Raw genomic sequence first — 24,972 nt, 5'->3', positions numbered from 1 at the left:
AACCCAGGGCTTCATGCATGCTAGGCAAGCACTCTACCACTAAGCCACAGTCCCAGCCCAGATGTTATCCTCTTTAGTAGCTTGGATTACAGGTGTGAGCTACCTGTGCCCAGCTGAATAGCTTTTATATATCTATTTACATATCTATCTTATGTGTCATAGGAGTGAGATTTCAAGGCCAGCCTGGGTTAGACTCAGGGTTAGACCCAGGGCAAAACTGTTTCAAAAAACAAAGTGTGTGTGTGTTTGTGTGTGTGTGTTTATGTTCTTTAAAGTTTTTATATATACTGTTGTTTCTATATTTCTATTACCATTTTTCCTTAAGAAACAACTTGAATTTTTTAAATTAAACCCATGTTTCTAGAAGAGACTATACTAGAATTTTTGCAGAATACCCATGAGATTTAAGTTAATATTAATTTTTTGAAACTTTATCTCCCATCTTAGCATTTTTTTATTTTGTTCTTCAGGATTGAACCAGGTCTTCACACATACATGACAAATATTCTGCCCCTGAGCTATATCCTCATCCCCATTTTAGATAAAATTATAACCAATATGTCATTGTGGTTTAAAAAAAGGCAATTTAAAAATAGTTTCCTGAGCTGGGAAGGTAGCATGAATGAGGCCCTGGGTTCAATTCCTCACCACCACAGAAAAAATAAAAAAGCTGGAAGTGGTGCTGTGGCTCAAGTGGTAGAGCGCTAGCCTTGAGCTGAAGAGCTGAGGGACAGGGCCCAGGCCCAGAGTTCAGGCCCCACGACCGGATCCAAAAAAAAAACAAAAATTGTTTCCTTAGTGTAATTATTTTCGTTTTTTGTTCTTGAACCATTGAAAGCAAGATTCTTTTAACAGGTTCAAACGTATATTTAAGGAGAGAGCTTATTTGCTGGGGAGACAGTGTTAAATTACGCTATGGGAATAAACCAGAAGACTGCCCCTACCTCTGGGCACACATGAGAAAATACACGGAAATAACTGCGACTTATTTCCAGGGAGTACGTCTGGACAACTGCCACTCAACACCTCTCCACGTGGCTGAGGTACAGAAGCACAATTCACAGTTCATCTCCATTCAGAATGGACACTCAGTATCCTATCCTTAAATAGACTTTGTAGCTGGGCACTGGTGGCTCACGCCCTTAACATTAGCTACTCATTAGGCTGAGATCTGAGGATCATGGTTCATAGCCAGCTCAGGCAGAAAAGTCGTTGAGACCCTTATCTCCAATTAACCACTAGAAAAATCAGAAGTGGCTCTGTGGCTCAAGAGGTAGAATGGTAGCCTTGAGCTGAAGAACTGAAGGTCAGCATCCAGGCAGAGTTCAAGACCCACAACCGACAACAACAACAACAAAAATAGACTTTGTAGATACCTGTTTCACTGTGTTAGCTACATTGATTTGGTGGTAATATTTAACATATTGTATAATTTACCTAACTCTAGCGATCTTTTGATGAAGTTTTTTTTTTGTTTGATGAAGTTTTTTGTTAGTGTTGTTGCTTTAATTTTTGTGTGGTACTAGAGATCAAACCCAGAGCCTCTCATATGGTTTTTTGTGTTTTTTTTTGTCGTTCGTGGGGCTTGAACTCTGAACCTGAGCACTGTCCCTCAGTTCTTCAGCTCAAGACAAGTGCTCTACCTCTTGAGCCACAGCGCGCCACTTCCGGTTTTCGAGTGGTTTATTGGAGATAAGAGTCTCACGAACTTTCCTACCCAGACTGGCTTTGAACCCTGATCCTCAGATCACAGCCTCCTGAGTAGCTAGGATTATAGGCGTGAGCCACCAGTGCCTGGCAAGCCTTTCATATGTTAGGCAAATGCTCTACTATTGAACTGTACCCCTATCCCTCAGTGATTATTTAGAATTGACATTGTGGCATTTGAAGTTAATTTTAGCTGCATTGATTCAATTTCTTTTCAATTATTCATAAAAACAAAAGCGTAAACATAATTGTCTATTCATTTGGAGGATTTTTAAGCAACCTTTTAACAATGCCAATATTTATAATACTATATTCTACCTAAAACATTTTTGCAAATGAACACACTTTTCAACCTCCTTATAAGATCTATAGTAGCTTCCTACTCATAGATGATCTTTGAAAATATGTGCTTGTCTGAAAATATCTACGCTTATACTTTGAGGACAGTATTACATTTATTTCTAGCTTGGTGATAAAAAAAATCTAGTCTTTTAATTTGGAATGATTTAGTAATAAATGTTAGTTAAGCTGCTTTAGCTGTAAAAAATGTTGGAAGGTCTTTGTTATTGTTGTTGTTTTTGGTGTGTCAGTCCTGGGGCTTGAACTTAGGGCCTAGGTGTTATTCCTGAACTTTGTGCTTAAGGCTAATGCAAACACTTAAACCACAGCTCCACTTCCAGCTTTTTGGTATTACTTGGAGATAAGAGTCTCTTGGGCTTTCCTGCCCAGGCTGGCTTTGAACCTCCATCCTCAGAACTCAGCCACTGAGTACCTAGGATTACAGGCATGAGCCACTGGCACCTGCCTGAAGTGTGTTTTTTAAATGTTCCTTTAACAACAGAAAAAAAAACCCTAAAAATATACTTGTAACATTGTTATAATTTTTTTTTTTGGGTCCGGTCAGTCGTGGGGCCTGAACTCTGGGCCTGGGCACTGTCCTTCAGCTCTTCAGCTCAAGGCTAGCACTCTACCACTTGAGCTATAGCGCCACTTCTGGCTTTTTTTCTTATGTGGTGCTGGGGAATCAAACCCAGGGCCTCATGCATGGAAGGCAAGTGCTTTACCACTGAGCCATCTTCCCAGCCCCACATTGTTATAATATTATGAGAAAAAAATGGAGGTTAAAATTAATGCCCCTCATTTGTTATTACAAAACCTTGTAGGATTGTATTTTTTTACCTGATAGCATCTCAAATATTTTTTATTTACCTTTGTGCAGATGTTACACCAAAAAGAAAAAAAAATCAGAACCAATCTGATTTCCTATTATAAGCCAGCATATTGTGATTCTCAGCTTGAAAGTTAGCACCAATGTGAAAACTGTAAAGTGTTAAGAGTTTAGTACTGGTTTTAATTTGGCCATTCAGAGCATACATAGCTTTATAGTACCTACCAGTTAAACTTAGTCAACCATCGGGAAATTGACAGTCTTAAGAAAGGCATAAAAAAATACACACAGTTTACATTTTTTTATCGACACTAACATTTTTTTCTTCTTCCCTTTTCCCCCTTGTGTCCCTATCTATGTCTTTACAAAATCTAATCTTTCCTTTTTTTTTTTTACTGTACTGTAAACATTTTCATATTACCTATGCATTCTGGTCTGTTGGTGTTTTCTTACATGTGTACAAAATCTATTTGGAAATTATTTCTGAATTTCTGTTTTGTCTTACCACATAATCTGTGTCAAATCCACACCTAGCCGTGCCTCCTTCCTCTCTGTCCACCTTGCCCTCCTTTCTCTTTTACATATGCAACTGTAATTTTTGCAGTACATGTTGGATGCCGCTAGGAAACTGCAACCCAATTTATATGTCGTGGCTGAACTGTTCACGGGAAGTGAAGAGCTGGACAATATCTTTGTGACTAGACTTGGCATTAGCTCCTTGATAAGAGGTAAGATTGGTGAAGTCCATTTTCTGTCTAAAACTTCAGCTTTTCGTTAAGTAGATGAAAAGTTATATAATACCTTTAAAATTTTTAACACAGCTAAAAGTCTATTAAATTGTTTATATATTTTTTATATAACTCAATATATTTCTTTAACTTTAATCATTTTTAAAATTTTCTTTTAAATAGTTGTACAAAGGAGTTTCAGTTCAACATGTCAATTTATGTGGACCATGCATCTTGATCAGTATGTCTATTATTCTACTTCCCCAAGCTCAGCCAATTTTTGTCAGTAAAATTCTGCATTTTGTTGATACTAATTTCAAATAGAAAGATAAGTAGAAATGTGGCTTAAATGTTAGAGTGCAAGTGTTGAGTGAAAAAGCTAAGAAACAGTGTCCAGGCCCCAAGTTCAAGCCCTATTACAAAGAAAGAAAGAAGGAAGTGAAGGAAGGAGAATCAAGAAAAGAAAGGAAGGAAGGAAGAAGGAAGGAAGGGGAAAAAAAGAAAAGAATTTACTCAGATTGGAAGACCAGAGGGACAGGAGCCAGCATTACAAGTTCAAGGCCAGCACCAGCTACACAAGATCCTTTCTCAAAAAATAAAAATCCAGTGGAGTAAATTGATAGTTTACAAACAAAACCGTATTTTTATAGAAAATATACAAATCTGTTTTTCATCTCCTAACTAGATTTTATGTTTTTCTCTCATTGATTTGATACAAATCATGTAAAAGTGCGTAAGTGAAACTACTGTTACCATTTTTTCTTTTTCTCCCTCTCTTTTCTCTTGGTAGTACTGAGGTTTGAACTCAGGGCCTGTCACTTGATAGGCTGGCAAAATACCACTGAGCCATGCCTCCCTCCATCCCCTATTCTTTTTTCTACGAGAGCTATTTTTCCAGTTATTAGAAGACTTCTTAGGATTTGTAAACATTTAGTTGCCTGTTTGTGATAATGTTGATGAGGTTTGTATTTTAAAAATCAGTCGTGATAAGAAATGCAACCTCTCCTCGGACACAAGTAATACTGATTGTTAAAATTTTCTGTATTGCTTGACAGAGGCAATGAGCGCATACAACAGTCATGAAGAAGGCAGGCTGGTTTACCGATATGGAGGAGAGCCTGTAGGATCCTTTGTTCAGCCCTGTCTGAGGCCTTTGATGCCAGCTATTGCCCATGCCCTGTTTATGGATATTACCCATGATAACGAATGTCCTATTGTGGTAAGCACCAGTCCTTTTCATGGATTCATGACATTTAGTTATACTTAGTATCTATAATACCCACATACTCCAAAAAGTAGTAGCTTAGGCTTAAAAGTGATTGTACTATATGGTTTTTAGGATGTCTTGTGGTATGTTTTAAATAAATGTTTGTAATAGAGTATGTTTAAGCTGGGCATCAGTGGTTCACACTTGTGGTTCACACCTGTAATTCTGGATACTCAGGAGGCTTAGCTCTCTGAGGGTCACTGTCCAAAGCCACCCAGAGCAAGAAAGTACATGAGACCCATCCTTAATTAACCAACAAAAGAGCCACAAGTGGTGATGTCCCTCAAGTGATAGAGTGCTAGCCCTGAGGAAAAATACTAAAACTTTGCCTAGGCCTTGAATTCAAACCCCAGTTCTGGCGCACGCACACACACACACACACACACACACACACACACACACAATGTATTTATGTTATTATCCTTTTCATTATGCTATATACTAGCACTTTGCATATGAAAGAAAGTAAACTTTCGCTTTCTTCTCGTTTTCTAGCATAGATCTGCCTATGATGCTCTCCCGAGTACCACTATTGTTTCTATGGCATGCTGCGCTAGTGGAAGCACTCGAGGCTATGATGAGCTAGTGCCTCACCAGGTTAGTTCACCGGCTGTTCCTTACCAGCCACATGACTACCAACTTTGATCACTCTCATCCAAAGCTCTCATTGTAACTGTAATGTATACATGGTCAAGTTGTACCTTTCTCTAGATTTCAGTGGTTTCTGAAGAAAGATTTTATACTTCTTGGAATCCTGGAGCCTCGCCATCCAATACAAGTGATGTCAATTTCCAGAGTGGAATTATTGCAGCCAGGTGTGCTGTCAATAAACTTCATCAAGAGCTTGGGGCCAAAGGTTTCATTCAGGCAAGAAACTTAAGTTTTCTGCATTTCTTTCTGGAGGACCACCAGCTTCCAGGTGGAGTGTTAACCTCCTTGCTCTTTCCATTTCTCAGGTGTATGTCGATCAGGTTGATGAAGACATAGTGGCAGTCACAAGACACTCGCCCAGTACCCACCAGTCGGTTGTGGCTGTATCCAGAACTGCGTTCAGGAATCCCAAAACTTCCTTTTACAGCAAGGAAGTGCCTCAAATGTGTATCCCTGGTAATGTAACCTGAGAACTGTTACCGTTACATTCAACTGTATTCAAATGTTTCATGCCATTGTCTTTATATGCCGTGTGTAGTGCAAGACAAATATAAATGCTATTGAGAAAAGGAATTAGAATCTTGGCTTGTATTTTGCCTGTGTGTGCCAGTCCTGGGGCTTGAACTCAGGGCCTCACACTCTCACTTGGCTTTTTGACTCAGGGTTGCTGCTCTACCACATGACTCACAGATCCACCTCCATATTTGTGGTAGTTAATTGGGGATAAGCTGGCATTGAACCATGATTCTCAGATCTCAGCATCCTTAGTACATAGGGTTACAGGTGGAGCCACAAGTGCCGCACTTATATAACATGTTTTTCTGTGTGAATCAAACTCTGGACAGAAATATTCTCAAATGTTAATTAAGCTTTTGAGTTGTGAAATATTCTTGTTTATATCTTACATATTCTGTTTTTTTCCTAATACATATAAAATGGACATTTGTCTCACATCCTGGACAATCTATTTGTATATTATGTGTGTATATATGAAGTGTATATGTTTACATATGTTTGTATATTTACACACATTACACATGTATGTATTCGTATATATATAATTATATATTGTGAAAGCAAAATTTAAGTATATGTACACATATAAAATGGAAACTATCTTAATTTTTAAGCCTCTTCATAAAAATTCATCTTCACCCACCATTCTAGCCCCATATCATACCACTATTTTAGCCACATAAATATTTTTACTGGTCTTTAAATAGTCTTACTCTACTAGTACATGAATTGTTTATATTCTTTTGTTGTTGTTGTTCAGTTGTGAGACTTGAACTCGGGGCCTGGGTGCCATTCTTTATCCTCTTTGTGCTCAAGGCTAGCACTCTACCACTTGAGCCACAGCACCATTTCACTTCTGGTTTTTGAGTAGTTCTTTGGAGATAAGAGTCTCACAGAGACTTTCCTGCCTGGCTTCAAACCATGATCCTCAGATCTCAGCCTCTTTAGTAGCTAGGATTACAGACATGGGTCACTAAGGCCCAGGTGTTTATATTCTTTAAGAACTGAAGTTCTGCCTCTTTTGAACAATCACTGTCTCCCCTAAACATATAACAGTTATAAAACAAGTCCCCAAGACTCTCTTTTTTATTGAGTGGCTTAGTTCTAGATATATTCTGTTTGGTGTTACAGATGGTGTTTTATAGCATAACATGGTTCTGTGCAAGCATCAACTACTAGCCAGTTCATTGAGAGAATGAAGAGTCCCGTAAAAATAATCACATTCTGTTATGTATTGCTAGTTTCTAAATATATGCATATAACTCCAATTTGGAAAAATGGTCAACCTGAAATGTTTTGGGTTTAAATAATCATTATTTTCCTTGATTATACCTAAATTTCTATTCAATAATCTGTCTGGTTCATAGTTAGTGTTCATGTTAGTTTTCTGTAGTTGTTTGTATTTTTCATGTTGGGGATTGAACCTAGGACCTCATGTGCTTGGCACACAGTCTGCCACTGACCTATACTCCCAGCCCCCCACTTAGTTTCTTTATCTAGAATTCAGTCACTGTACAGTGTTAGTTCAACCTTTCTTTGGGTCATTGATTGTTCTCAAAACATTTCCCTTTGTCAGCTACAAAACTGATTTTTCACTGTCTTATGTGCTGTTAATATTATGCTTAATACTGTTTCTATTTAATTTTTAGTGTATCTTAAGAATGATTAAGAATTTTATGCATTCCTAGGCAAAATTGAAGAGGTAGTTCTTGAAGCTAGAACTATTGAGAGAAGCACAAATCCTTATAGGAAGGATGAGAAGTCAATCAATGGATTGCCAAATATCACAGTAGAAATTAAAGAACATATTCAGGTATTGGGATGCACTTATTTCTATTCTGTTTAATATTTTTTTGGGGGGTCCAGTTGTGGGGCCTGAACTCTGGGCATGGGCACTGTCCCTCAGCTTTTCAGCTCAAGGCTACCACTCTACCACTTGAGCCACAGTGCCACTTCCAGCTTTTTTTTTTCTTTTTGTTTATGTGGTGCTGGGGAATCTAACCCAGGGCTTCATGCATGCAAGGCAAGCGCTCTACCACTGAGCCACCTTCCCAGCCCCTGTTTAATATTTTAAGGACATTAAAATTATTTGTTGAATGAATTGTTTTATATAATTTTTCCAAGCTGAATGAAAGTAAAATTGTTAAACAAGCTGGAGTTGCTACAAAAGGACCCAATGAATATATTCAAGAAATAGAATTTGAAAATTTATCTCCAGGAAGTGTTATTATATTCAGGTATGTTCATTAGAGTACACACTGTTGACCTTACTTATATTTAAAATAGCCTGTTCATTTTGAGTACGTTGCTCCTAAAAATTAACTTTTTTTTATTCACATTATTCAGAGTTAGCCTTGATCCACATGCCCAAGTTGCTGTTGGTATTCTTCGAAATCATCTGACACAGTTCAGTCCTCACTTTAAATCTGGGAGCCTGGCTGTTGACAACTCAGATCCTATACTAAAAATCCCTTTTGCTTCGTAAGTGTACCTTATTCTGTAGAGATTTATTATGTTAGTGACTGGCCTGACTTAACTGATTTTAAATAGCCTCCATAGCTTTGCTGCTTACTCAGTGGATGGTCCAAGGATCAGCAGTGTCAGCACCCGCTGCTGGGGACATTTGTTTACTATTGCTTTCTCATTTGTGCCTATGTGTGCTTTGTCATGTTATATTCATGTAGATACACACACACATACACACACACGTACGCACTTCATTTTTCTGAACTAGGTTTTCTCCTTTTGTTTTTGTGTATAAAACAGGTAAAACTTTAGTATTTACTCAGTTGTCTTTATGTTCTAATTCTTAGTATTGCCTCTAAATTAACCTTGGCTGAGCTAAACCAGATACTTTATCGATGTGAGTCAGAAGAACAAGAAGATGGTGGAGGCTGTTACGATATACCAAACTGGTCACCGCTTAAGTATGCAGGCCTCCAAGGTAAGCCGTTATAAAGAGGTTAAACAAGTTAAGTGTCTTCTTTATAGAAGTAAGAGTATGAGCTTAGAGCATAACACCTGTGTTTACAGTATGACTTTGCCCCTTATTCATTGTCTTTTGGAATATAACATCTCTAAAGCCCAATTTTTGCTTCAACAAAATGTGCCTAATAGCTGGTTGGGTTGGTAAACATCTATGATCTCAGCACACAGGAGGCTAAGGTAGGAAGAGGCCACACTGATCTACATAGCAAGACGCTGTCTCAAAAAAGAGTAATAATAAAATTGAATAATATTATATAAATAGAAGACTATATGAAGATTAAATGAGATCATTCACATAAAACACTAAAAACAGGATGTGGCACAAAGTACTCAGTAATAAGTATTAACCTAGAATTGTGGTTTCTGTGTCTTTCCTTCAGGTCATTTATGCTTCTTAAATATATATTAATCTTGATTAATATTTCTTGACTTGGTTTATCCTGTAATCAAATACAGAACTTGCCCAGTAGAGCTCCAAAAGGGAATGGGTTGTAAATATAACACATTTTTCTTTTTTATCTGATTGGAATTTTTTTATTACATGTTTGATTCATACTCTAAAGAGAATAGATAGCAAAATATTATGTATTTAGTAAGATGGGCTAATTAACTAAGTATTTGCTATCAGTTTAATCCGGCTGGTTGTTACAATTTTCTTATTTTCCATAGAACCTGTATTCTTGGTTCTGTGCTTTCCCAGTGCCTCCTTTTCATAATAATTTCCTTATTCTCCCACTGGTACCTAGTTCACTTCTGTGCCACTATAACCTTATTTGCCCTGAGAATATGGTCCCTTATTTGAGGAATTAATGTGTGTGTGTGTGTGTGTGTGTGTGTGTGAGAGAGAGAGAGAGAGAGAGAGAGTGAGAGTGAAAGAGTAAGGGGGGGTGCATGTGTTAAGAAATAGGTGTTACAACCAGACTTATTGGGTTACACTGAGTAGCTGAAGAACCGTGCAGTAGAGAGTTAGATTCTGCATGTCAGTGTTTCTTCTGGAAAGTGGAGATAGTGTAAATGCCTGAAGTAGGGTCTATGCATAGGTTTAGAGTTAATTCTTGTAAATTAGGCTTAGTTCAAGGTAAGCACTTGGAAAGCCTTCGATATAAAATTCCATTGCACAGATTGTTCCTTGAGAAAGTAGAGTGTATGTTTGTTTCTTTACATACTTATGTTTTTATGATACCAGAGTTTGCTAGGTGGGTCCTCTACTCTTTCAGTGACATGACTCCTCCTCGCCCCAGTCCTTCTTTACTTAATTTTCTGATAGTATCTCACACTTTTTTTTTGCTCTGGTCAGCCTGGGCTGTGATCCTCCTACACAGCTAAGATGACAGGCTAGAACCATCACACCTTTTTATTGAGATGAATTTTCATGGACTTATTATCCAGGCTGGATTTGAACCACAGTCTTCCAAGTCTCTGCCTCCTGGGTAACTGGAATTGCACATGACTTTCCATACCCAGCAGATTTATCTTTTTCATTATTGTTGTTGCTATTTTCTGTAGCTTTTATCCCTCTTAGAAAACCAAGCACATACAAAACAGGAGTGAACTTTTCTGAGACTTTTTATACTTAGGAAATTTTGGATTTTATTCCTAAAAATATTCTTGTTGTAATGCAAAATACTTTGTGCATGAGTTATAAAGAAGCATCTATGTTACAAGTTTTAATCAAATATTTTACTCTGCTTTTGCTCTAAACTATTGAACTCCTACTACTTGATTTACTATATCACACTTTTGTAATACCTTTTTTTTTCACATTCTGGAACATTTTTATTTACTGGGTTTATTTGTTTTTTTTTTAATTTTTTATTGTAAAGATACTATACAGAGGGTTATAGTTTCATGAGTGAGGTAATGAGTACACTTCCTCTTGAACATTGTTAGCCCCTCCATTGTTTTCCCCCTACCATCCCCTCCCTACCTCCCTTCCCCGAAGTTCTTTTTTTTTTTTGATTGTGATTAAGTGATTACATAATTTCTAAGTCACCAGTTCATTCTAACTTTCCTGGAGCAAATTGTCTATCACAGTCTGTAATATATAACAGTGTTCACATGTTATACACCATACATGTGATCAGCAGCATGGGGATATTTAGTAGTGGTTCAACCAGATGAGCAGGAGTTCTTTGTTTCTTAAGTCCTGTTAGTTTTGTCGTATCACCTAACATTTTGGATTTAGCATCCACTTATCAGGGAGACCATGTACTGTAATACCTTTTTTTTAATTGATTTTTGTCTTATAAAGTGACCATGCTTACCTTTTCTGAATACAATTACTCTCATCTTATTTGTTTCTTAATTTACAAGCAATCCCTTTTCCATCTAATAGTTGTTTTGTTATTGTTGATGATTTTGTACTGGTACTGGGGCTTGAACTCAGGGCTTAGCACTTTCTCAGCTTTTTTTTTTTTTTTGGTCAGTCATGGGGCTTGAACTCTGGTCTTGGGCGCTGTCCCAGCTTAAGGCGAGCACTCTACTGTTTGAGCCACGTTCCACTTCCGGTTTTCTAATGCTTTTATTGGAGATAAGAGTCTCACAGACTTTCCTGCCTGGGCTGGCTTTGAACCGCAGTCCTCAGATCTCAGCCTCCTGTGTAGCTAGGATGATAGGCATGAGCCACCAGCACCAGGCTGTCTTAGCTTTTTTGCTTAGGGCTGATATTATACTACTTGAGGAACTTCAGCTTTTTACTCCATAATTGAAGATGAGTCTGTGGATTTGTCTGCCTGGGCTAACTTTGAACCTCAATCCTCTGATCTCAGCCTCAATAGCTAGGATTATAGATGTGAGCCACCTATAAAGCATCCGGCTACCTTTAACAGCTTAACAGTTTCAGCAACACACTGGATATTTCTAACACAGTTAATAGCATCCTAAAACAAAATCAAACCTGATCTCTCTCTCCTAAGCAACATTCCATTGCCTCCTTCCCTTCTTCTTGTAATACTCCATATTCTGTTAGATTTCCTCAGTAATTAGAAGTTATGCTGTATAGACACTTTCTCAAATTCCCTTTTGCAGACCATCTCCTCTTTCTATAGTTACCATCCTATCCAAGCCAGCTAACTAGCTTTCCAATCTCTTCTTACCCCCACACAAATCATTGCCCTTGATCTCTGTCAGATGTTTCTGAAACACTGCTTCTGTCATGCGATTCCTTAGTCAGTGTGCTGCCAGCATTTCCTGAGCAATGTTCATCTTCCTTGAAAGTGCTAGGACATGCGTAGAGCAGTGTTTTATACTATCTTGTTGCCTAGTCTGTTTATAAAGTTTATTTCCCAGGGAAGATGAAAAGGGGAAAAAGTTATATCTTAAATGTATTCATTTTTAATGTCTGAAAACTTGGCACAGTAAAATCCATCAAATTCTAACCAAATGAATTTAGTGAAAAGGACACAGTAAAGCCAGAATAATTTTTTGTGCCAGTATCAGGGGGTTAACTCAAGGCTTTGTCCTCTTGCTTGGCTGTTTTTTTCCCTCAAGGATGGCGCTCTAACACTCGAGCCATACCTCCCTTTTAGCTTTTTGCTGATTATTTGGAAATAAAGAGTCTCAGATATTTTCAGTCTGGGCTGGTTTTGAACTTCAGATTTCAGTCTCCAAAGGAGCTATGATTATAGGCATGAGCCACCAGTGCCTGGCTCAAATTTTATTTTATTTTTTGTCAGTCGTGGGGCTTGAACTCTGGGCCTGGGCGCTGTCCCTCAGCTCTTCATCTCAAGGCGAGAGCTCTACCACTTGAGCCACAGCACCACTTCCAGTTTTCTGGTAGTTAATTGGAGATAAGAGTTTCACGGCCTTTTCTGCCCGGGCTGGCCTTGAACCGCGATCCTCAGATCTTAGCCTCCTGAGTAGCTAGGATTACAGGGGTGAGCCACCGATGCCCGGCTTCAAAATATTTTTAAAGGTAGAAATCATTGTCTTATTGAGTGAAATAAGTACAGTTCTTAATATCATTTAAATGACAGAATCCACTGTGTAGTCATAGGAATTCTAATACTTCTGATTAAGAACTCAGCCTAATCATTAGATGCCTAATACTGCACTTTGATAGTTTGATTAGTTCCAAGTGTTTCCTGTTATGTTTCAAACATAACAACTTCTTCTTTCCAAAGCTGACTTTGTTCTTATATCACATTGGATTTCCTGTTCTTTCTGAAACCACTTCTGTGATTTTCTTAAATCTGCCTGAATAGTACTGAGTCTACCATGTCTTAACATCAATACATACAGGCATCTCTGTTTTTCTTCTTGAAGTCAGGACAGGTGTATTTGAATAAGCGTACCAGAAGTTCTGACTCTGGGAAAGCTCTGGCTCCTGTGGCAGTAGTCACCATCCGTTGTCTTGGTATTCTGTTCTATCCTGTACCACCTTTACCTGCCACCACACTAAGCACCATTGTGGACCAGGCTGCCTTTGTGTCTTCCCCTCCGTGTTTACCCCAAACCATTCGAGTCTAGGGAGCATTTCAGCTCTGCTAGTAATGTAGAAATGTCTGAATTTTCAGGATTAATGTCCGTATTGGCAGAAATAAGACCAAAGAATGACTTGGGGCATCCTTTCTGTGATAATTTGAGATCTGGAGATTGGATGATTGACTATGTCAGTGGCCGGCTTGTATCTCGATCAGGAAATATTGCTGAGGTAAAGTAAAGCTCTATTATATCTCTATTATATATAATATTTACATGTGTTCTTGAGCTGTTTTCTTCCCTTCATTATCTTTAAATTCTAATAAATGGAAATCTAGTTAATTAGATATCTGGATAGCAAAGTTACATGTTTAAATTTTTTTTTTTTTTGGTCTAGTCGTGGGCCTGAACTCTGGGCCTGGGCGCTGTCCCTCAGCTCTTCAGCTCAAGGCTAGCGCTCTACCACTTGAGCCACAGCACCACTTCCGGCTTTTTTCTTTTTGCTTATGTGGTGCTGAGGAATTGAACCCAGGGCCTCATGCATGCAAGGCAAGCGCTCTACCACTGAGCCACCTTCCCAGCCCCACATGTTTAGATTTATCTCTTCACATATACTTAGTTTATATACACAGCTAATTAACCTTTTAAATTGTTTTTATAACAGGTTGGTAAATGGTTACAGGCTATGTTCTTCTACCTGAAGCAGATCCCACGATACCTCATCCCATGTTACTTCGATGCTATTTTAATTGGTGCATATACCACTCTTCTAGATACAGCATGGAAGCAGATGTCAAGGTATAGACAACAGAACTCTGGTAATAGAAATGTTTGTGTAGTAGCTATCTGCAGAGTCACTTGATACATGGGTGTAAAAAACTAAAACATAGCTAGGTGCCAGTGGCTTTAATGCTTCCTACAAAAGAGGCTGAAATCTGAGAACTGAGGTTCAAAGCTAGCTTAGCTGAAAAATTTATTTATTTATTTATGTTGGTCATGGGGCTTGAACTCTGGGCCTGGGCACAGTCCATCAGCTCTTCAGCTCAAGGCTAGTGCTCTACCACTTTGAGCCACAGCACCACTTCCAGTTTTTTGCTGGCTAATTTGAGATAAGAGTCTCATGGACTTTCCTGCCTAGGCTGGCTTTGAACCATGATTCTCAGATCTTGGCCTTCTGAGTAGCTAGGAGTAGCTGGTGGTGTGAGCCACCAGTACCCAGCAAATTTATGAGATTTTTATTTCCAATTAACAAGCAAAAAGTTGGAAGTAGAAACAAGGCTCAAGTGGTAGAGTACCAGCCATGAACAAATAAGCCTAAGGAGAGTAAAAAGTCTAGAGTACAACAATACCAGCACAAATTTAAAAAAAAAAAAAAGGAAGAAAATATCAAAACTAAAGGAATTGTCATAGACTCAAACCTGAAGAAGTTTTTAAATAGTAAGTTTAGTCTGTAGTCTATAGTATATCAAAGCAAATTCAGATACTAAAAATCTTTTCTATAAACCCACTAAAATGATATTTTATATTATTTGGTTTTATCTATTCAGTATAGTTGAATGTTGATATTTTTAGAATATATAGTTTTTCATCACTTAAAAGAAAAAATACTCTGCTATTATTATAAATTAAATTTGCTTTTAGTGGTGAGATTCTGTAAAATAATATGACAAACTGAAGTGTACCCACAGGAGCTACCAAATTAACTTGGACATCATTTCAGGGGGAAAAAAGACCTACCATTTGTTTCACAGTAGACTATGAACTTCAATAGCTAACTAAAATAAAGGGTGGCCAGGTGCCAGTGGCTCACGCCTATAATCCTAGCTAGTCATGTGGCTGAAATCTGAAAATCACAGTTTGACGCCAGCCTGAGCAGATGAGACTCTTATCTCCAATTAACAAGCAAAAAACGGAAGTAGAGCTGTGACTCAAGTAGTATAGCATCAGTCTTTAGCAAAAAAAGCAGAGACAGTTGCCCAAGTTCAAGCCCCAATACTGACAATAAATAAAAAGTGATATGAAAGCAGGTTTGAAATCTAACTAAATTCAACATTTGAAATCATAGTATCAGTTACACACATTTGTATAGAAAAATCACATGATGGGAAGAAAACCCAGTGAAATAAGACTGCTAAAATATTTGGTATTTCTGCATCTGTTTAAACTGTTCACCATTTGTTGCAGCTTTGTTCAGAACGGCTCAACCTTTGTGAAGCACCTTTCCCTGGGGTCTGTGCAAATGTGTGGAGTGGGGAGATTCCCCTCCCTGCCCCTCCTCTCACCCTCCCTTGTGGATGTGCCGTACAGGCTGAACCAGATCACCAGAGAGAAGGAGCAGTGCTGTGCTTCCTTGGCCGCAGGTAAGGCGTCTTAGAGAGGGCAAAACATGCAACTCCATAGTGTTCAAGAAGGAAAACCCATGAGAAATGATTGGGTCTTTTAAATTCATCATCTTATGGGAGATTTTTGTTTTATTTCTTAGTAAGGTTTCATAGAAGCTCACGTGTAAAAATACTAACCATACTTACTATTTATTTATAACTATACACCAAGTATTTATGTGTTGTTGGATCGTGGCTGGGTAAAACCTTTCTTCTACAAGTGTCTGTTTTTTTCCAATTGTATTTATTCTTCAGTGTTTAAAAAGAAACCCAACTTTGCAATTACCAAGAGTCACAAATTCAAATAAGGACAGGCTTTTCTTTTTAATAATTTCCATCAAACTTCTAGAAAGTACTTAGCATTTCAGGCCATTGAACTTTAGAACTCTCCAAACTAAACTGAAATACATAAAACCATAGGAGAGAAGTAATTCTACCATCTGTGTGTCTATTGCATTACATATTGGCTCTGTTAGTGAAATTTCTTTAACTGTACATCTGCTCAGATCAGATGAAATGCTTATGATACCCAACAACTGAAATAGAAATTGCCATTTTATTTAGGACAATTGTAAAAAATTATTAAATATGTCAGGCAAGAAACATATCAGTAAGTAGAAGTAGAATCAGTAAGTAGAAACAAATTCTAATACTTGCTTCCAGCAACCTGATGGGGTCTTTTGCCTGATCCATACTGGCAAAAAATAGAGCTATACTCAAACCCACAAATAGGTCTTGAGGGAGCTTATCTTAAGACACTGAAAATGGCTTTCTGTGGTAATATTACTACAAAACAATTTTAATTGTAAACTTTTACAATAATTGACAACTCCAACCATGTGTGACTGGTAAGTTTTAAACTCTTAAAGGTCAAAAAGGTTGGGCTGGGAAGGTGGCTCAGTGGTAGAGCGCTTGCCTTGCATGCATGAGGCCCTGGGTTCGATTCCTCAGCACCACATAAGCAAAAAGAAAAAAGCCGGAAATGGCACTGTGGCTCAAGTGGTAGAGTGCTAGTCTTGAGCAGAAGAGCTGAGGGACAGCACCCAGGCCCAGAGTTCAGGCCCCACAACCGGACCCAAAAAAAAAAGGTGATATAAACATTTTCTTGTAGCTGGGCACTGGTGGCTCATACCTGTAATCCTAGCTACTCAGGAGCTGAGATCTGAGGATTGCGGCTCAGAGGGCAGGAAAGTCCATGAAACTCTTATCTCCAATAAACCACCAGAAAACCGGAAGTGGCACTGTAGCCCAAGTGGTAGAGCACTAGCCTTGAGCTAAAGAGCTGAGGGACAGCGCTCAGGCCCAGAGACTGGACCAAAAAAAAAACAAACAAAAAACGAACAAACAAAAAACATTTTCTTGTATCAGTGCCAGAGATTTTTATAGCTTTTTTTCTTTGTAAGAGGTTGGGGACATGATCTTTCTAGGTTACCCAGAATGGCCTCAAGCTTATGATCCTTTTGCCTTTGCCTCTTGTGTACTGATATTATAGACATGCACCACCAAGTTCACTTATCCTTTTTACCTTTTTTGTTCTTGTATGACCATCCTGGAGTTTGAACTCAGGGCTTAGGCTCTGTCCCTGAGTTTTTTTGTTCAAGGCTAGTGTTCTTCCACTTAAATCACAGCTCGTTTTTGTGTAACTAATTTGTCAATAAGACTTCCCTGCTGGGGTAGCTTGGAACCACAGTCTTCAGATCTCAGCCTCCTGAGTAATTAGTATTACAGACGTGAGTGGACAGAAGCTTTTCCTTTTTTTTGCTTTTTGTTCCAGTCTTGGGGCTTGAACTCAGGGCCTGGGCACTGTCCCTGAGCCTCTTTTGCTCAAGGCTAGCACGCTACCTCTTCAGCCACAGCACCACTTCTATCTTTCTCTGAGTAGTTTCTTGTAGATAATAATCTCATGGACTTTTCTGCCTAGGCTGGCTTTGAACTATGATCCTCAGATCTCAGCCTCCTGAGTAGCTAGGACTGCAAGTATGAGCCACCAGTACCCAGGTAGTTTTTACTTCTTAACAAAAAAACTGTGGATATTTCAGACATGCCAGTTCAGACTCATTCTTGAGTCTGTATACATGTCACATACAAGATGTTAAAGCACTGGAAAATCTCTATGACACAAGTGCTGTGGGTAATCATTGTCACTGTCATAATCATCTTCAGCCACCTATATAATATGTCACCCATATATAAATAATACCCAGCATGTTTGAGGAAACTGTGTACCAATCATTTTGAGTACATTGTAGAAAAAATGTCTAATGCTGCCTCTAATTCTTTTCCTTCATTCTTTATTTTTTCTTTTGTTCTTTTTCCTTCAGTACTGGAGTTTGAACTTGGCCTCATGCTTGCTAGGCTGGCACTCTACTACTTTAGCAATGCTTCCAGTACTATGTTTTTCTGGTTATCTTGCAAATGAAAATCTAACAAACTTTTCTACCTGGGCTGGTTTCAAACCACAATACATCAAATCTCAGCCACCTGTTCAGCTAGGATTACAGTCACCAGTACCTGGCTAATTCTGATCTTTCTAAATAGAAGAAATGAATGTCTAATCCCCAAGAAAGTAAAAATCAAAAACAAAACAAAACAACCAGAAACTTCATTGTGAAGTACTTGCAAGAATTGCCAGATTTTTCTTCTTAGCCAAGTTCTTTCATGTTTCAATTTATCCCCTAGCCTTTAGTCTTTTATTTCATTTACTCAACAAATATTTATAGGAATATATGCCACCTATAATTTTCAGTAATAATTTCAGTTCTAATTTTCAGTGTGGTGAAAAAGCAAATAAGTTTTCTGCCATCCTAAGACTAACTTTCTACTGGAGAGATAGGAGATATGGTCCTTGAATAAATAAGAAACAAAGAAATTTCAGATATAATTTTCACATACACTGCAATCATCAATGAAAACAGGATGAAGAGTCTCACTGACGCTGAGTACAGGCACAGAGGTAGACATGTCATAATGAGATTCCCCCTCCCATATAACTAGTGTATGCCAAAACTTTGCATGAAGCCAGGTACCAGTGGCTCATGCCTGTATCCCTAGCTACTCAGGAGACTGAGCTAAGAGGATCATGGTTCAAAGCTAGTCTGGGCAGGAAAGTCCGTGAGACTCTTACCTCCAATTAAGCACTAAAAAATCCAGAAGTGGAAGTATTGCTCAAGTGGTAGAGCACTAAATCTTGGGGAGAGGGGGGAAGCGCAAGGAAAGCACCCAAGCCCTGAGTTAAAGCCCCAGGACCCGCACACACACAAAAAGCCTTTCCATGAAACTATAATACTTTAAAAAATCATTCTCAAGATCTGCATATATCTATATCTATCTACATAGATATAGATATAGATATTTTGTATGAAGTATATAGCACTATACCTTAAAGTTTTGTAGTAAATTTTGGATGAAGAATAATGGATCTGTAAACACATTTTGCTAAGTGTGTCCTCCAGTAATGGTTCCATCTAATGTGTATCATTTCCTTAACATCAAGGGAGAATCTTGTAGAGTATATAATTTATATTACAGTGTTACATTATATGTTAATTTTATTTATTTATTTATTTCATCAGGCCCAGTAACTCTGGGTCTGGGTGCTGCCCCTCAGCTCTTCAGCTCAAGGCTAGCACTCTACCACTTGAACCACAGCACCACTTCTAGTTTTCTGGTTGTTTATTGGTAGTTTATTGGAGATAAGAGTCTCGTGAACATTCCTGCCTTGGTTGGCTTTGAACCGTCATTCTCAGATCTCAGCCTCCTGAGTAGCTAGGATTACACGTGTAAGCCACCAGCGCCTGGCATATGTTAAAATTTGAGCTCTGATTTTTTTTAAGCTTTTAATTTATTAAAAGAAAATTGTTCCCTATTTGAGAACACATTCAAATAGATTCAGTTGGGAATCCCTCTGTTTGTGGTTCCTGGGGCTGGAGGTTTAGTCCAGTGCTAATGCTTGTTTTGCTTTGGTTCTTAACCTTCAAGAATCTCACGAGACTGCACAACCTCACTCCACAAAAGTTGACATAAATGTAGAAATATACTCCATAGATAATTTTAGAGCATTGGCAGACCTCTTGTCACTTACCCAGGTTAGTGTTGTGAGTTACTGTAGTTCATAGTTTGGCTGTATTATTATGATTGATATATTATTGCTTTGTCATCTTTTCTGTTAGGCTTACCTCATTTTTCTTCTGGTCTTTTCCGCTGCTGGGGCAGGGATACATTCATTGCACTTAGAGGTCTACTGCTTGTTACTGGGCGCCATTTAGAGGCCAGGTAAGAGTTTCTGTAAAAGTTGCAATGCAGATTTATAAATCAGTGCTTTTCTGCATGTTTGTCCAATGTCCCTTTTTATCCATTTGTTCCCAGCATTTCAGTGGTATGTTCTGCATACATTTAAATTTTTTCCTTTCTCATCTGTTTATTGAATAGGATTGACTCTTCCATTGAGTCTCTTTACTCAATGGAAGAAAAAGTTACTAAGTTTTAATCTTCCATATCGCAGATCAAGTTATCTTTATCATTTGTAAATTTGTTCCAATAAATTAAATTTTGTAAACCATTTTATGCTCTAGAATGAAAAGTCAATGATATCGTCATCTCAAAAAACAAACTATATGTTGTGGTCCATTCTTATATTTCTACCTACACAGGAAATGTAGATAGACTCACTATGGTCCTAGGCCTGCCCTGAGCAGTAGTATAAGACCCTATCTGAAAAATAAAAAGCAAAATTAGGAATGTGGTTCAACTGTTAGAACACACACTCAGCAAGCCCAAGGCTCTGAATTCAAACCCTAGTACAGAAAAAAAAAAAAATAAATCAAGTGCTTGTTCTGTAATATGACTTTACAAAACAGATAAAGAAGTGAGGGCAAATGAGAAAATGCACTTAAAACATAGTCACCAAAAGTGATCATTTTTGTCTTTTTTTTTTTTTTAGTATTTGTTTTCATTTCAAATGACCTACTTACCTGGTTGTTTTAGGAACATTATTTTAGCATTTGCTGGTACCTTGCGGCACGGTCTCATACCCAATCTCCTCGGTGAAGGAACTTATGCCAGGTACAATTGCCGGGACGCTGTGTGGTGGTGGCTACAGTGCATCCAGGACTACTGCAAAATGGTTCCCAATGGTGTCAACATCCTCAAGTGCCCTGTGTCCAGAATGTATCCCAGTGACGACTCTGCTCCTCTGCCTGCTGGCGCATTGGTAAGTAGTGTGTGTGTGTATGTGTGTGTGTGCATAAGTAGTGTGTGTGCATAAGTAGTGTGTGTGCATAAGTAGTGTGTGTGTGTGTGTGTGTGTGTGTGTGTGTACCAGCACTGGGCCTGGACACTGTTACTTAGCTTTTTTTGCTCAAGGCTGGCGCTCTACCACTTGAACCACACCTCCACTTCTGGCTTTTTGGTGATTATTGGAGGTGAGACTCTCAGGGACTTTCCTGCCTGGGTTGGCTCTGAACCATAGTCCTCAGCTATAGCTAGGATTACAAGTGTGAGTCACTAGCACCCATCTCAAATATAACTTGTTGTTGTTGTTGAACTAAAATATAAGTTAGAATCCAAATCTTAGGAAATATTCCAATTACCACTATTTATTTAGAATCTACTAGTATTAGGAGGGGTTGAGTGGTAGAAGTGGGGATATGTACAGAAATGTCATTGCAGAAAGACATAGAAGTATTATGTGGTCTTATTAAAGGGAAGTGGAGAGCTAGAAGTCGGGCTCAGGGAGCACTTCTGAAAGTAGCCAAATTATTCCTTCTCTGAACCTAAAAGGTGAGTAGGATTTCAAGAGAGATGGGGAATTGTGGGTGCTCATTACAAGGAGGTCTAAGAATGGTAAGTGCCTGTTTGGTGTGCCTGAGACCTTGGGCTCCATCCCCAGCTCGACACACACAGGATGACAGAAATAGTAAAACTCATTCATTGAGGCAATTTAGGACCTGCGGCTCAGTCTAGTGTGAGCAGTGGTAAGAAACTATGGAATGGGGGAGACAGTTGTGAGGGCCTCGGCCCCCAGTACAGGGCATTCTGAACATTTCATAGATGTGGGAGCAATTCTTTCTCCACTCAGAGATAACACGGGGGCTACTTCTGATCTGCTTTCATCATTTGTTGCACATGTGCCATAGTATGGGTCAAAGCTACTTCCAGCCTAGAATAGGTTGTTTTTCCCGTGATGTTTATATCATGAAGTACTCAGACACTTGTTCAAAATTATTTCTGTGAATACTCTGTTGTCAACTGACCTTTTTTAGTTCGGTGACTGTAGGCTTACTTTATACAGCACACTGGTATTTAGATAGTTACATTGTTTTCCTGAAGTTTGTTAGTAATACTGATAATAATATTCTTACCTTTTATTTTTAGTGGGGGGTCCGGTCGTGGGGCCTGAACTCTGGGTCTGGGCGCTGTCCCTCAGCTCTTCAGCTCAAGGCTAGCGCTCTACCACTAGAGCCACAGCGCCACTTCTGGCTTTTTTCTTTTTGCTTATGTGGTGCTGAGGAATTGTACCCAGGGCCTCATGCAAGGCAAGCGCTCTACCACTGAGCCACTTCCCAGCCCCTATTCTTTAGCATTTTAAAGGTGCTTCATAGTTGTTGTTTTTAGTATTTCTAAAAGAATTTTTACATGATAGTCTTGTTGAGAGGTTTCCAAATGAAATATAGTGAATAGCTCTAAACATTTTACTTCTAATGTGCTTTGTCTTATTTTTAAAATATAGTTATATATCTCCTGAATATCACATTCATTATTTATATGGGTAAAAAAGTTTTTATGTACTCCTTACATTCACTATAGAATATTTTCCTTATTTATGATGTGCTAGCACTAGGGCTTGAACTCAGAGCCTCATATTCTCTTTTGCTTTTTTTTAACTGAAGGCTAGCACTCTACTATTTGAGCCATAGCTTTATTTCTGGCATTTTGCTGGGTAGAGATAATGGTTTCACCAACCTTACTGACTGGGCTGGCTTTGAACTGCAATCCTCAGATCTCAGGCCCCTGAGTAGTTAAGATTACAGCCCATGAACTACCAGCACTTGGCTCTTTTTTTATTATTATTATTTTGGCTAATTCTAAGGTTTAAACTTAGCACCTCTTGATCTTACTCAGCTTTTTTGCTCACCTCTGATAAACTGCCAGAGCCACACCTCCAGTCTGGCTAATTGGACATTTAACCTCACAGACTTTTCAGCCTTGGTTGGCTCAGCCTCCTGAGCAGCTGTGATTACAGGCCTGAGCCACTAGCTCCTGGCAAGTGGTAGGATATTTTCTAGATTTGTGGTAGAGCCCCATTTTGAGGATGCAACTTTTACACCAATTTATTGCTACTACCTAATATAGATTAGGTAAATGATAAATATTAGGCAAATAATAAATGTGATTTTATATATATATATATAACCTATATTACTTAGACTTTTTTTTGTCGGTCTTGGGGTTTGAACGCTGGGCCTGGGCACTATCTCTCAGCTCTTCAGCTCAAGGCTAGTGCTCTACCACTTGAGCCACAGCACCACTTCCAGTTTTCTGGTGGTTTATTGGAGATAAATCTCACAGACTTTCCTGCCCGGCTGGCTTTGAACCTTGATCCTCAAATCTCAGCCTCCTAAGTAGCAAGGATTACAGGCGTGAGCCACTGGCACCCAGCTATATTACATATATATATATATATAAAACATATATTATTATGTAAGTAAGAACAGCTATGTCAATTTAAAATGGAGGTTCTGGATGATGTATTAGATAAATTACTATGTATTATGCTAATAGAAACTATATGTGCTTACTAGATTCCTTTACATATATCTACAGAATTACAAATGATTTAGTAATCACTGACCTGAATAAACTAGTAATGTCAAATACTCACGTGTCAACTGTATCCTTTGGGGTATAGGAAATGCTTTTTTCTTTTTTTTTCTCCTATCCCCACCAGTCCCTAATCTCTCTTCCCATTGCTTAGTTGAGGATCTTGGGGCGGGCATGTCCTTTGTAATGGAGGTAACACCCTCTGTCTGTAACAGGACCAGCTGCTGTGTGAAGTCATACAGGAAGCCATGCAGAGGCACATGCAGGGCATTCAGTTCCGGGAGAGGAATGCTGGGCCGCAGATAGATCGAAACATGAAGGACGAAGGTAATCACTCACTAACTGCACCATCTAGATTCACTTGTGTGGTAAAAGTAAACCTTGCAATTGGTCCTTAACTTTGCAAATATTTGCAGGCAAAACCTCCAGATCTAATGATGAGAAAGATTACTTCTTGAGCTCACCATGGATTTTAGAGGAAAGATAAAATTTGATTTCTGTATGTAGTGTGTGTGTGTGTGTGTGTGTGTGTGTGTGTATGTGTGAGGGAGAGAGACGGGGGAGAGGGGGATACTGAGCTTGAACCAGGGTCTTGTGTTTAATAGGTAGGCCATCTATCCATGAGCTACACCTGCAGTCCTTTTGTGCACTTGTTTTTTTGTTTTTTGCATTTTTTTGGTGCCAATCCTAGAGCTTGAACTCAGGTCTTAGTTGCTATCCCTGAGCTTTTTCACTCTAGCACTTGAGCCACACCTCTTTTTCTGGCTTTTTGGTAGTTTTTGGACATAAGAGTCCCACAGATTTTTCTGTCCAGGCTGACTTTGAATGTTGATCTTCAGATCTCAGCCTCCTGAGTAGCTAGGATTACAGGCATGAGCCATTGGCACCCATCTGATTCATTTCTTTTTGAAAGCAGTTTAGGAATATATTTTATTAGAAACATTTATGAATATATAAATAGGAAAGCAGGCACATGCTACCATGTCTAGCTTCTGGTTGAGAAGGGTACTTGCAAACTTCTGTCCATGCTGGCTTCAAACCATAATCCTCCTTAAGCTATGATCATGATGCTTTGAAAAAATGCTTCTGAAAATATTATGTGAAAAGACTAGAGGGAAATACGAGTATTAGCATATAGTAACAAGCTTTTGAATAATTTATTGTGGCTGCTCCAAATTCACTAACTCATTAGCTAATATTGATATACACTTAGCTTAATTCTTTCTTAATTCTGTGTTCTGCTGAATTATGTTGTATACAATTAAATTAAAAATTGTTCATTTAAGCCGGGCGCCGGTGGCTCACACCTGTAATCCTAGCTACTCAGGA

General features: G+C 38.6%; 1 protein-coding gene across 2 annotated transcripts in view; it reads left to right on the top strand.

Annotated features, from left to right (window-relative positions):
* Agl (amylo-alpha-1, 6-glucosidase, 4-alpha-glucanotransferase) overlaps positions 1 to 24,972 on the top strand; it is a 71,241-nt gene that overhangs the window by 34,084 nt on the left and 12,185 nt on the right. For both annotated transcript variants that reach the window (XM_013031427.1, XM_013031428.1), the window contains exons 12-27: positions 856 to 1,043; positions 3,480 to 3,603; positions 4,659 to 4,822; positions 5,366 to 5,467; positions 5,582 to 5,737; positions 5,827 to 5,977; positions 7,726 to 7,850; positions 8,162 to 8,274; positions 8,384 to 8,518; positions 8,851 to 8,981; positions 13,540 to 13,676; positions 14,109 to 14,242; positions 15,629 to 15,804; positions 19,995 to 20,097; positions 20,809 to 21,034; positions 23,859 to 23,970. In XM_013031427.1, the coding sequence (XP_012886881.1) occupies positions 856 to 1,043; positions 3,480 to 3,603; positions 4,659 to 4,822; positions 5,366 to 5,467; positions 5,582 to 5,737; positions 5,827 to 5,977; positions 7,726 to 7,850; positions 8,162 to 8,274; positions 8,384 to 8,518; positions 8,851 to 8,981; positions 13,540 to 13,676; positions 14,109 to 14,242; positions 15,629 to 15,804; positions 19,995 to 20,097; positions 20,809 to 21,034; positions 23,859 to 23,970 (2,277 nt within the window). The remainder of the gene's footprint in view (positions 1 to 855; positions 1,044 to 3,479; positions 3,604 to 4,658; positions 4,823 to 5,365; positions 5,468 to 5,581; positions 5,738 to 5,826; positions 5,978 to 7,725; positions 7,851 to 8,161; positions 8,275 to 8,383; positions 8,519 to 8,850; positions 8,982 to 13,539; positions 13,677 to 14,108; positions 14,243 to 15,628; positions 15,805 to 19,994; positions 20,098 to 20,808; positions 21,035 to 23,858; positions 23,971 to 24,972) is intronic.

Source organism: Dipodomys ordii, unplaced genomic scaffold (genome assembly GCF_000151885.1).
Source record: "Dipodomys ordii isolate 6190 unplaced genomic scaffold, Dord_2.0 Scaffold139, whole genome shotgun sequence".
Lineage (NCBI taxonomy): Eukaryota > Metazoa > Chordata > Mammalia > Rodentia > Heteromyidae > Dipodomys > Dipodomys ordii.
Note: the sequence above shows the minus strand (reverse complement) of the source record. Positions and strands in the feature narration are given on the sequence as shown.